Below are 13198 nucleotides of genomic sequence, written 5' to 3'. Positions count from 1 at the left end.
GGTTGCTGTTTGCTCCTCAGGGGATCTTCCTGATCAAACCTTCATCTTGGGAAGACCCCCTAAGCCTGAGATTGCGTTCATGCTAAGGGGCCTCTTCGGCTGCCGTCTGGGGGGCTATGTGAACCGAGGTTAGGCAGCAGCTTTGGCTCTCAGTGGATGAGAGTGTCTGGAGAAGGCGGCGCCCTGCGCCTCTGGGCCTCCCCCTCCAGACCCTGTGTTTGCTGCTGCTTGAAAGACCCCTTGGGGTTCCCCAGGAGCTGGTCGTCCGTGAGCTGTGGCCTGCACACTCGGGGAGGAGCTGGGGTTTCATTTCAGGGTCTCGGGAGGAGCGGGCCGGGCCGGGTTGGCCCAGAGGCCCGCAGCTGAGCGGGCGGGGTGCGGCCTCCTCGTGACCGCATCTCGTGCAGTCGTCGTGAGCCCTGCTCCATGTGGCCTGCCCCTCAGCCTCGGGGACCCACAGGACTGTCCTCCCCAGCCCCAGCCTTCCTCCGTGCACAGACCCGCTCAGCCCTGCCGCTGCCTGCACCACCCTTGGGCACAAGCTCGCCAACCCGGCGGCAGCATGGGGAGGTCTGCGCTTGAGCTGGAGCCCAGACCCTGGCTTTAAGGACGAAAGGTAAGGGGAGGCCACCCTCAGATGGAGCCGAAGCAGAGCGTGTCTGCGGCTTGTGGCTCTCCGAGGACGGACGCCCACCCCCACCGACCCCAGCACGGGTCCAGGTGGCGGAAGGGACAGAAGCCACGGGACAGCCACCACGCATGGGGTCCTGTGTCACACGGATGCGGTGACCAAACGTCCACGTGCGGATGGCGCCTGTCTCCCGGACGCGGTGGCCTGCCCTGGGGCTGGGGGCTGGGGGCTGGGCCCTGGGACCACCCAGGTCGGGAAGTGGACGCCCTCCTGGAAGAGGCTGTGACGGCCAGAGAGAGGTGGGGAGTCAGGAGGCCACATACGGCCTGCTTCAGGGGCAGCCCCTGCCCGCTGACCGGAGGCCCCAGGGCCAAGTCACTCTCTTGCTCTGCACCAGGAAGGCCTCGTGGTGACCAGTCAAGGGAGGAGAGATGCCTTTTGTAACAGAAACAAAAAAATGAACTTACTTGTTTAGACCTGGCTCCTGGATGACCTCAGAGCTGGGCCAACCTGTCTCACGTTCTCGAAGCCCCTCTGGAGGGTGGCTGCCAGACGGGCCTAGTGCTGAGAGGGCGAAGGTCCCCGAGACTGCAGTGCGGCCTCAGTGCCGCCCGATCCCCAGGCTGGCAGTCGGCTCGGCCACTAAGCCCTGGTCCCGGGCAAGGAGCTCTGGTGCCCCCGCCCCCTCCCATCCCCCCTGCCCCTTTCTGGACGGCGAGGCTCAGGTGCACTCCGTCGGCAGCTCCAGGCGGGCCTGCCAGGCTGGCACCCCCCGTCTGGACCCTGCGGCCTGAGCTCGGGCCTGTGCTGCTGCCTTCCCAGCTGACACGGCCTGCTTCCCAGGTGTGGCCGTGCAGACCAGGGCCCGGCTGGCGCCCAGCCCGGGGGTCTCCTGCCTCCAACTGCCTCTGAGCACAGATGAGACGAGTCCTTCACGGCCACAGCCAAGGCCCCTGGTGTGGGACGTGGAAGGTGGGCCTGCCCAGGGACCCCCCCAAGCCAGGATCCCACAAGATCCCGGCCCACCCCACCCCAGGCCCCACACGACCCCCAGACCCCACACGACCCCACACGACCCTGTCCCACCCCACCCCAGACCCCGCATGACCCCCACATGCCCCACACGACCCCAGCCCAGCCCATCACCACCCTCCCTCACCACCCTCACCCCTCAGGCCTCTCTACACCTGAGATGACCCCGAGCCGCAGCCCACATGCCCCCGCCCCGTGCCAGCCTTGCCTGCTGCCTGGCCCCTGGCTTGTCCTGGACCAGGCCCCTCTCAGGAGCCAGTGTGGGGAGTGAGCGGGCAAGCATGTGGGGAGTGGAGGACACGGCCCCCCACAGCCTCCACACCCGAAAGTCGCCGGGTCTGGGCCTGAAGGGTGGGAAGGGCAGGCCCCCCCGCCGGCATCAGCCAAGCCCTCCCTTGGGCTCCAGAGCTTCCGCTCCCACCCAACACCCCCGGCGCCTCGGGTAGGGTTGGGGGTGGGGCTGGGGGGGGGTCACTGCCCTGGGAAGAACAAACACAGACAAGGCCGGGGCCCCAGCCGCCTCTCCGCCCCCTGAGGAGCCTGATGCTGCAGCGGGTGGGCCACGTCCCCCACGGGACAGGCGATGGGAGGACCGTGGTCCACACGCACCACGGGAGGGGGTGGGAACACGGTACCTCCCCAGAGACTCAGCAAACAGCCGGGCAGGGACACAGAAGGGATGGACAGTCTGCCAAGGTCTCAGCCGGTGCTGCATCCCCTGGGGGCGGTGGGGGGCTGTACTGGTGAGAGCCCGGGGCTGGGGGACGAGAGGGGGTCTGGGGGGAGAGTACTGGTGAGAGCGTGGAGCCCAGTGGGGTTGAGAGGGGGTCTGGGGGGAGAGTACTGATGAGAGCACAGGGGAGGGGGACAAGAAGGGGTCTGGAGTACGGGAGTCAGACGTCGCTGGGGAAACCGGGGAGGTACGGACCCCAGTGCAGAGGTGGGGAACTGGCCTGGAGGCCAAGGGCTCATGTCCTCCTCGGAGCATTTTTTGTGACCTGAACAGGCTGCACGCCCGCCCGGCCTCTCGCTCCGTTACCCCTTGTCTGCCCCTCGCCCATGCCTGTCTCTGGCTCCACTTCCGTGGCCCGAGGGGCAGCTGACCGTGGCACCCATCTCTCTCAGCGGGATGCTCTGGGCTCCCTGCGGGCAGTTCAGCCCGGCGCCGTCTCAGGGCTGACCAGCACCATCGGGAACGCGTGTGTCCTGCCCGCCTGTGCTCCCACATGGGGACAGCTGAGTCAGGAGGGACATGCTCAGCCACGCCTTCGTGGAGTCCGTGTCCACCGGCTATCGTGTCCACCAGCAAAACTGCTGGGTCACTCGGCTTAACCCCGAGAAGTGGCAAGAGCGGCTGCATTGGTCTCTCCGAGTTCGGGCGCACCTGCTGGTCTCCCTCCCCCCTCCCTCGGGTCCCTGTCTCAGGCGGGAGGGCCGTCGCAGCCCCAGCCTGCGTGTCCATACAGAGGGCCCCTCATCACGGTTCTCTCCCAATGATCACAGGCGGTCACCCCAGCTGACAGCAGGGCCTCACGGCCGGACTGCCCACCGGGGTCTGGGGACAGCACGGCCCCCCATCACCCGCTGTGTTTACTCTGGTCTGTTTTTACTTCTTTCAGCCAGTTCACACGGTCACTCTTTCAGCATCTGGGTTTGCCTTGCTGATCAGACCTGAGATCAGCTCCAAGAGCAGCAGCAGACAGCTCTGAGTGTTTCCTTTCTAGGCTGTAAGAGTCATATGAGATCCAACACATTCGGATTCTACACAGTTTTATTCTGCTAACAAAATGATTACAACCAACCTAAAAAAAGGAAACAAGAAATCAACTCTAAATGGCTTGCAGTTCCATGGCTGATGGTGGAAAGGCCGCCGGTGAAGACACAGACAGGGCAGGGGGCCGCGTGCCCCTGCCCCACGCCAGCCGGGGCCACGGGACTCGGGAGCGGGGCCCGCGGGCCCTCCCCAGATGCAAGAGGGGGCTGGAAGCCACTGGGCTGGGTTTCCCTGCTAACTCAGCCCTGAACCAGACCCCCGCCCACCCGTGGTGTTTGGCACTAGCTGTGGCCGCTGCCCGCTGCCCAAGCACCCCTCGGGCGCGTCCGGAAGCTCAGCCCCGCCTGACCTGAGGTCCGTGGACCAGGCCGATTCCTTGGGAGCCCACAGAAGCCAGTGGCAGCAAGGCTGGGCCATTTGGGGCCCCTTCCATCGAAGCGATCTCCGTACAGACAACTTTTACCAGTGGACCCCCGCCCCTCAGTGTTTAAATAAATAAATAAGCCGTAAGGAGAGGGAGGCACACAAGTTGCTCCAAGTTGCTCCAAGTTGCGTGTGACGGCGCGCGCAAAGTGCAGACACAGCCAGCCACTGGAAGGCGGCGCGTCAGCGGCCTGGAGCCGCCCGTCAGTACTCTGAACGGGGCTGGGTGCCTTGGCCGCAGCCGGACCCCTCCAGCGTGAGGAGTGGGAACCGGGGTCGCCGGGGCAAGTGTGCTTCAGACGCTCACGCTGCGGGGCTCTAGGTCCCAAAGGCGTCCCCGCCGTCTCCTGCCGTTTCCCAGAGCCTAAACCCAGGCGGGGCTGCAGCTGGGGAGACCCAGTGTCCAGGGCCACCCAGGGTCTGTGCGCCTCCTTGGGGGCGCCTGGGGCGGGGCTCAGAGTAACCCTAAGTGCGCATCAGCCCAAAGGCCCAGCTGCGGAATCAGCTCTGAGTCTCCAGGGGCTTCCCGCCTCGGGGAGTCAGCTCTGAGTGTCCATCCAGGTGCTTCCCGCCTCGGGGAGTCAGCTCTGAGTGTCCATCCGGCTGCTTCCTGCCTCGCTGGGCCACATGAGGTGGCTGCTGCGTTCCAGTCTCTGCCAGCCTCCTGGAGGGAGGGAGGGAGGGAGGAAGGGAGGGAGAGAGGGGCCCGGAGGATGGACACAGGGAAAGCTTGAGTGCGTGCCGACGCTCGTCCTGGACAGGAGCGCCTGGGGGCATTCTAGCGACTTCCACGGGATGCCAGCGCCAGCCAGCGCGCTCTGCGGCTCCATCAGCACGCCCGCCTGGCCAGCCAGCAGGATCAGGGCCCTAGGAATAGATGGTGACCACCTCCCGGCCACTGCCCCTGACCAGCAGCACCCTGTTCAGCCCCTCGGTCAGGACCTCAAGGAACTCCATGTCTGCGGCAGGGCTGAGTTAAGGACGCGCCGGCCCCAAGCAAATGCGAAGGGAGCCCCTGACTCCCCAAGAGCCGCGTCATCTGGACCCGGCCAGAGGTGGAGGAAGCTGGGACCCAGGTCCTTCAGGGTGGGAGACCGGGGGGGGGGAGGGGCCCTGTCTGCCCACCAGGACCCCCCGTCCTGGGCTGCCCGCAGCAAGCGCTCCTCCGCTCTGACCCCCGCCCTGGGTGCCTCCTCTGAGCAGGGGGGCAGTGTGGCATGGTGCACCCTGCGGGGACGGTGTCGGTGAAGGATACAGTTCTCGTCCCCCTGCCGGTTCTTGGGGGGCCCCGGCATGTTCAGCAGGACCAGCTGGGCGTCCTGGGACTTGTCGAGGACGACACCGTTGAGCCGCACGGCCGTGTGCATCCTCCTTACGTTGGACTGGTTCCTGGGGAGGGAGGCGCACACTCGGTACCTCCACCACGTCCTGGGCCCCGGCCCACTCAGCTCCCCTCAGGAAGGACAGGTGGGCACAGGTCCGACCCGCCGCTCAGAGCGCCCCAGGGGCAGCGAGTCCACAGGGGGCTGTGAGGACGCCCGGGGAGAGCTGGTTTCCATGCTCTGAGCACAGCATGAGGCCCGCGGAGGAATCGTGGACCACAGCCTTTGATCAGCACAGCCCTTTGGCCAAATGGAGCCAATTACAGCCACCAATTACCAGGAGGGAAACAGGGAAACGGAGCTCTTGGCTTCCTCTCTCCAATTTTGTCTGATAAAATTACAGGCTGGGCCTCTGTCCACGGCAGTCGGGGGTCTTTTGTTATAAGAACCATGATTTAGTTGCCGGGATGGACCACAATTACTAGTGTGTTTGGGGGCAGTGACCCCAGGAATGGGCATGTGATATTAGAGGGTCTCTCTGGGTTAATGGTCTGAAAATACATATAATCTAAAAATCAGGAGTCTGGGACCGGACAGACCCACACCTCCCAGACGACAGGCCCCGTGGAGGGCAGAGGCTGGGCAGCCCCTGAGTGTCCAGGGCACGAACAGAGACCAGCTGTGAGGCCACCGACAGGGACGGGCGGCCGGGAGCTGAGCCTGGCAGGGAGGGGCACTCAGGCCAGGGCTGCGGCGCGGGTGGGGGCGGCTGGACACACGGAGGAGGACTCGTGGCCAGCCTGGGCGCGGAGCTGGAAACCAGATCCCCGCTCCGGATGGTGGCCCGGAGGACACCGGTGACCACACCCCCGGTTCACGGGGCACAGGGAGGCCCCCTCGGGGCGGGCATGTGTCGTCAGCGGGCTGACCGCCACCTTCCGGGAGTCCCTCCTGCCGACTCCAAGGAGGCGCCTAGGGGAGGCCGTCCCCGAGCCCGCCTCCCACGCATCCTGCTGGCCCCCGGGGCACACGGGGCGCAGGCCCAGGGCTCATGGCGCCTTTTGCAGGGATGGCCGCTCCTGTGTCCACAGACGGGTGTTTGTTTTTCGGCCAGGAGGCTTTGCGTGGAGAGCGCGCTAAAGCCACGAGAGAACAGCAGGCAACGGTGTTCAGCCCTGCGTTCCCGGCTCGTCTGTGGGTCTTGTCCCCCTCTGTGCAGCCCACTTGGGTTTAGGGGCTGGAAGTGCAGTCCCGAACCCCACGGCTCTGCAGGGCGAGTAGCCAGGGCTTCCGAGGGAGGGAAGACAGCCCGGAAGTCACAGGGCACCAAGGCAGACAGGCACGGACAGACAACACCCCCGGCCTGGAGGCGCGGCTCCAGAGGTTCACCCACATCCCTGCCCCCGAGACTGAAGGCGCCACCTCCTGGGGGCAAGGCGTGCCCGGCGCCGGGCAGACGGAGGACACGCTGTCCAGCTGAGTCAGAATGTGGAGCCCGAGCCCCTGGCCCCGAGGGACGTGGGTGAACAATCACTGCAGTTTCGGGCACAGCCAGCCTCCGCTCCACTGCAGAGCCGCTCAGGGCCCCTGGCCTGGTCCTCACGCACTGCCCAGAGAAGGGATTCCGGGCATGCGCCCTGAGCGGCTCTGGACAGAGGGAGCAAACTAAACAGGATATTACTGAAAGCGGGGGGGGGGGGGTAGCAGCACACGTACACGGACACGCAAACACAGGTCAGGCGCATGTACGCGGACACACAGACACAGATCAGGCGCATGTACACGGACATGCACACATATTTCAGGCGCATGTACACGGACACGCACACACAAGTCAGGCGCATGTACACGGACACATAGACAGGTCAGGCACATGTACACGGACACGCACACACAGGTCAGGCGCGTGTACACAGACACATAGACACAGGTCAGGCACATGTACACGGACACAGACACAGGTCAGGCGCATGTACACGGACACGCACACACAAGTCAGGCGCATGTACACGGACACATAGACACAGGTCAGGCGCATGTACACAGACACATAGACACAGGTCAGGCGCATGTACACGGACACATAGACACAGGTCAGGCGCATGTACACGGACACATAGACACAGGTCAGGCGCATGTACACGGACACATAGACACAGGTCAGGCGCATGTACACGGACACGCACACACAAGTCAGGCGCATGTACACGGACACGCACACACAGGTCAGGCACATGTACTCGGACACGCACACACAGGTCAGGTGCGTGTACACAGACACAGGTCAGGTGCATGTACACGGACACGCACACACAGGTCAGGCGCATGTACACAGACACAGACACAGGTCAGGCGCGTGTACACGGACACGGACACATAGACACAGGTCAGGCGCATGTACACGGACACGCACATACAAGTCAGGCACATGTACACGGACACATAGACACAGGTCAGGCACATGTACACGGACATACACACACAGATCAGGCGCGTGTACGCAGACAGACACAGGTCAGGCGCATGTACACAGACACGCAGACACAGGTCAGGCGCATGTACACGGACACACAGACACAGGTCAGGCGCATGTACACAGACACGCAGACACAGGTCAGGCGCATGTACACGGATATGCACACACACAGATGTGCACACAGGCCAGGCACACGGACACGGACATGCACACACACACACACACACGAGCACGCACACAGGCCTGGCAAAAGTACACAATGGACACATGCATGCACGCACACAGGCCAGACACACGGACACGCAGGCACACAGGCCAGGTGTGTATGCATATCATGGACACGCAAGTACACACACACGGACATGCACACACACAGGCACACACACAGACACACACACAGATGCACACACAGGCCAGGCACGTGTACACAGACATGCACACACATAGGACCGAGCACACCCACACATGGGGTTGCATGTGTACGCACTGACCCACACGTGAGGCCAAGTAAATATGCATAGACACACGCATGCACAGACCAGGCACACACACATACTCACGGAAGCACCCACACACTGGGCCCTGCACACACACAGGGCTGTGTACACACTCGGACACGCACACGCAGTTCACGGGGGCTGTGCGTGCAGCGCATGCCAGGCAACCACGTCTACGAGGTCCGGGGTAAGGGGGCGACTTACAGGTTTCCCCATTCTCTACACGGGAGAGAAAACGGAGAGTGTGTTACTTCAGGAGCACACACAGCGCGCGTCGCACAGCTTCTAGCTCCGCCAGGCCACCCTTCTCAGCCGACAGCGTCCTTCTCGAGGGGCGGGCCCCTCGGATCCCCCAGACCCTGTGGCCAGCAGGGCTCCGTGGCTCAGCTCCACCGCCCGAGACTCTGCAGATGCTGTCCTGGCCTCCCACCCAGGACCCCTCCATCTCCCAGGCCCAGCCACACCGCACACTGGGACGGGGCCTGCCCCAGGGCTCAGCTCAACGCTGCAGCCGTGAGCCAAGCAGGGCTTGGGCCCCGGGCGGAAGGGCAGCCCAGAGGGTCCCCACTGGGGCTTGGCCCTGACCTCTGGATGCTGGGACCCCCACCAGGAACACCAACCGCAGCCTCACTGGCCTCCTCACCCACATCCCTGCTAACTGTGCCCTAGGCTGGCCCCCCCACCACCACCGTTCACAGGCCGTGTGGGCTGCGGCTCCTGACGGACAGCGGGGGACCCCTCAGCTGCGGTCGGGGCAGCCTGACACTCACGGCTTCAAGCTGAAGAGGTCCTTGAACCCGGACACAGTGGCGTCCTTGTTCCGATGCTTCTCAGCGACCAGCTTCTCCTTCGTCCAGGTCATCTGCACCCTGTCGGGCGTGGGCGGGGCCTGGGCCCTGGCAGCCATGGCCAAATGGGAGGCCGTGTTCCTGTCGTGGATCAGCTGAGCCTGGCGGGCGTGGGGAGCGCGGCCTCACTCACCGGCCCGCATGATCGCGGGCACACAGGGCTCCCGAGCGCGCAGAGCTGGCCCGGGGCTGCAACGCTCTCCAGGACGGGAACCAACCCCCATGGGGAGAGCAGCCAGCCGGCCCCACGGACCCAAGACGGACACAGCAACACGGCCCCCGAGCCAAGGCCCCCCTGAGGGCGTGACCTCGACCACAGCAGAGGGGAGGAGGAGGGCCAGGCGTGGAGGCGAGATGCCCGGAGACCAGGACCCCGCGCACCTCGCGCTCCCGCTCCGTCTTGGACAGCTGCATCTGCTTCAGCATTTGCGAGCGCTGCTCCATCATCAGCGTCCGCTCGTACGTGAAGGCCGAGATGTCGCTCTCCACCTGCAGGCCCGAAGCACGAGGCTGACCCCTGCCCCCCAACGGAGCGCCACGGCCCCTGTGGGCGCAGAGCCTGGCCCCGGCATGCCCGCCCCAGGACGTCATGACTGAACGCCCTTGCCCTTCCTGGAGCCCTGGTCACGGACGCACGAGCACGAGAGGCCCTCCGCCCCGGCTCTGGGCACAGGCCCGCCCGCCGGCACAGGACCGACGGGAGCCTCTCACTGGCCACGGGGCTCGGATCCCGACGAGCGGCTGGTCCCGCAGTCACGTTCAGTGCAGCTGAGCCTTCCTGCGGCGAACTCACAGCCCAGCCACCCACAGGGAAAGCCTCAGGCAAAGCTACACTGAGGGACTCGCTGCAAGACGCCCAGCCCTCCTCGAAGCCAAGCTCACACAGACAGACAGAGCCCGAGACGCAGCCGTCCGGGAGCCCAGGACGGGCTCCGGGGATGACTCGGCCCGGGCTGCGGGGATCGGGGGCCCCGCCCAGCGCGCGCCGGCCCTCACCATCTCCACCACCTCCACCTCGGCGCTGATCCGCAGGTGGTACAGGAAGGTCTGCAGGTCTTTCTTCATCTGGATGCTGTTGTCATCTACCTGGGCCACCGTGAAGATGCGCATCTGACACTTCCTCCACACCTGGGGGCGGGGCCGTCACTCCTGCCTGCTGCGGGGGACCGCGCGGGCGACCCCGCCCCCAGGAGCCCGCCACCCCCAGTGAGCCCAGCCTCAGGCGACCCCGCCCCCAGAGACCCCGCCCCCAGCGACCCCACCCCCACGAGCCCACCCCGGGCGACCTCCCCCCCCCCACCGCACCCTCAGGCAACCCCACCTCCGAAGAGCCCCGCCCCCGGCACCCCGCCCCCGGCGCCCCGCCCGCCCCGCCCCGCCCCGCGCCGCCCCCACCTTGTGCTGCCGCAGGAGGAAGGGCAGCAGCATGAGCAGGCCCCCGTCGTGGACGATCCACCAGACGTCGATGTGCCCGCCGCTCAGGCGCTGCTGGTTGTGCGGGAACAGGTCCACGTTCTTAGCCACCAGCAGGGCCTGCTGCGCGGCCGTGGCATCACGCACGGTGTCTGCAGGGAGGGGCGGTCACAGGTCACGCCCGGGGCCGCTGGGCGCAGCCGGGTGGGGTGGGCTGGGGTCCCCGGGCAGCCCCTCGGGGGCAGGGGCCTCAGGCCCACCACCCTGCGGCTGAGGCGGCCAGCCTGGATCCGCCCCCACCCCCCACCCCCACCTCCCCGAGAACCGCGAGCCCCTCTCCGAGCAGGGCGGGGGCGTGGACCCACCAACGAAGTTCCTCCAGGAGGAGGGGTTGTCCTCCTGCTTCCAGGCCCCGGGCCAGCCCACAAGCACCGCGTTGTGCTTCATGGCCCCCAGGCCGGCCGACTGGATGAGGTGCGACGTGCCGTCCCGCAGGCTGGACGACACCACCAGCTGGCAGAAACCCTTGGTCTTCTCGGCGCTCATCAGGGCCCGGATGTTCTGCAACGCGGGTGGGCGGGTGGCAGTCAGCAGGGGGCTGGGGGTACCCTGTCACCCCCACCCCGGGCGCCGGGCAGCTTCCACATAGACGCCACAGCCTCACAGGCGGAGGCTGGAGGCCGAGCAGCTACAGCCCAGGCCAGAGCTCAGCACGCTTGGGGCTGGCTGTGTACACGTGAGCACGTACCCATGGGAGCACGAGGGCAAAGGTCATCACTGGGACCGTGCGGTCACATCCCACCCACCCCGGCACAACACCCTGCCCCAGCTCCTGCTTCCTGGGGGCCAGGCCAGGATGCGTGGGGCCCAACGGCTCCTCCTGGAAGCCTGTGGAGCCGGCGCTTCAGGAGGGAGAGGCCAGCCCCCTGGACAACACACCAGTGCCCGACAGGCAGCTCGATGCCCAGGGAGGCCACACACGCAGGGACCAAGGGAGGTCCTCTGTCCAGACGGCCCAACCTGCGCTTGCCGGCCACCTCCTGGCCCTGCTGACTGGCCCTCGGGGGCCTGGCGTGGGCCCCGCCTGAGCAGGAGCACGGCCCCGCGAGGGAGGCCTGGACACTGGGCCTCTGGCCTCAGAGCCAAGATAGCCAACCTCACTTGTCCTGAGCCCCTGCTGTGGGCACTTGTGATGGACACCCAGGAAACTTCCACCAACACATCTCCCCTTGGCAGCACACCCCCCCTCAACTGCCGACATAAGCGACCACCTGCAAGGGTCCCAGCAGCTGGGACGTGGCCCAGGGCCGCCTCGGTGCAGCCGCACCGCTGCTTAGGACCCCTGGACACGCGCTCCCAGAGACCAGTCCAGGGGCTTGGCCTCCCTGCTCAAGCGGCTCAAAGGCCACACGTTCCAGCTCTGAGACCGATGGTTTTCCAGATCACGGGCGGGAGTGCAGACCTGTGCTGGGGCTTCGAGGAGCCCCCGTGGGGTTCCGAGCAGCAGCGCTCTGGGGCCTCAGACCGCAGCCCCACGCTGAACCCGAGTGTCCACAGTGAGCCCTCCTGCCCCAGGAGACCAGCCTCACCCACACTCCCCCTACACCCGGCCGGCCCTCTGCTCACCGGATCATCTGACGTGGGCCCCTCCGTCCCCCCAGAACCAGCAGGGGCCCCCACCCAACAAGGCCGCCACTTCCACGAATGAGCCGACACACAACGTGTCAAGTCAGGCCCACAAACACGGCCCAGGCTTCCGCCTGCAAAGCCGCGTGGGTGCACCCAGCAGACGCATCCAGCACAGCAAACCTGGGCACCCGACCATGGGCTGCCCGTGGGCCTCACCCTGAGGCCCCTGCGAGCGCCTCCACCAGCCCCTCCCCTGGGGAACCCACACAGGTCTGAGCTCCACCCTTGCTGGACACCCGGGGTGACCCCCAGCAGAGCCTCCCCTTACCCCCAGCAGCGCCAGAATCCAACCACCGGCTTGGGATGGGACGGGGCCCTCAAGATAGAGATGACGGAGCACCCGAGTGGGGCGTCCCGCCTCCCCATAAAGCATCACGGAGACCCGAACCGCACCCGAGACCCGCCTCCCCATAAACCATCAAGGAGACCAGAACCGAACCTGAGGCCTGCCTGCCCGTAAGCCACCACAGAGACCAGGACCCCGCAACACTGCCCGGCCTCGGGCGTCAGGAACCACCCCCACGCCAAGGACAGCGGGTCCCACAGAACAGGACTCAGCTCATCCGGGAAGGGAACCCCGCGCAGCCTCTGTTGAGACGCCACAAGCGCTTGACCAACTGGGAGAGCAGTGGCCAAAAGCAAAACGAGCGCGCGGAACAGTACTTCCAGAGTCGCTTGCTTAGAAACAGCAGCCGGGGAAGGGCCAGAGGGACACGCGGGCGACACCCCTCAGGGCTGGAAGGGGGGCCGTGACTCGAGCTGTGCTGGTGCCGTCTCAGGCGGCGCTGAGCTCCGACCCCTCGCCCTTCAGTGCTGGGCCAGACGCCCACCTCCCCACCCGCCCCCAGAGACGCCGGGGGCCGAAGGGGCCACGGTCACAGAGAGGGAAGATGCTCTCCGAGCTCAGGAGTGCAGCCGGAGGCCAGCCCGGCACTATGAGCACAGAGCCGGCCCCCGCCTGGGCGCGGGCATCGGGGCTGGGGCGTCTTCACACCAGATGCAGGGGCTCCAGAAGACAGCGCCGGCACACGGAGCCGCTCTGCGGGCGAGGACGCCACACGGCGTCCGTACCAGGATCGCGCCACGACCCGGA

The 13198-nt window shown here is 66.2% G+C and overlaps 1 protein-coding gene across 7 annotated transcripts in view; it reads right to left on the bottom strand.

The window, feature by feature from the left end:
* Positions 1–3416: 3416 nt before the first annotated feature.
* Positions 3417–13198, bottom strand: part of SLC12A7 (solute carrier family 12 member 7) — a 65010-nt gene continuing 55228 nt past the window's right edge. For 3 of the 7 annotated variants that reach the window (XM_069555760.1, XM_069555755.1, XM_069555757.1), the window contains exons 18-25: positions 10782–10977; positions 10399–10568; positions 10000–10131; positions 9385–9492; positions 8926–9104; positions 8360–8374; positions 5116–5249; positions 3417–4819 (exon numbers count right to left, since the gene is read on the bottom strand). In XM_069555760.1, the coding sequence (XP_069411861.1) occupies positions 4728–4819; positions 5116–5249; positions 8360–8374; positions 8926–9104; positions 9385–9492; positions 10000–10131; positions 10399–10568; positions 10782–10977 (1026 nt within the window). In that variant the 3' untranslated portion in view covers positions 3417–4727. The remainder of the gene's footprint in view (positions 4820–5115; positions 5250–8359; positions 8375–8925; positions 9105–9384; positions 9493–9999; positions 10132–10398; positions 10569–10781; positions 10978–13198) is intronic. The other 4 variants (XM_069555753.1, XM_069555756.1, XM_069555759.1 and 1 more) reach the window with 2 other exon arrangements.

The sequence above is a fragment of the Ovis canadensis genome, chromosome 16 (assembly GCF_042477335.2).
Source record: "Ovis canadensis isolate MfBH-ARS-UI-01 breed Bighorn chromosome 16, ARS-UI_OviCan_v2, whole genome shotgun sequence".
NCBI lineage: Eukaryota > Metazoa > Chordata > Mammalia > Artiodactyla > Bovidae > Ovis > Ovis canadensis.
The sequence above is the reverse complement of the archived record's forward strand: the minus strand, read 5'-3'. Positions and strand labels throughout refer to the sequence as shown.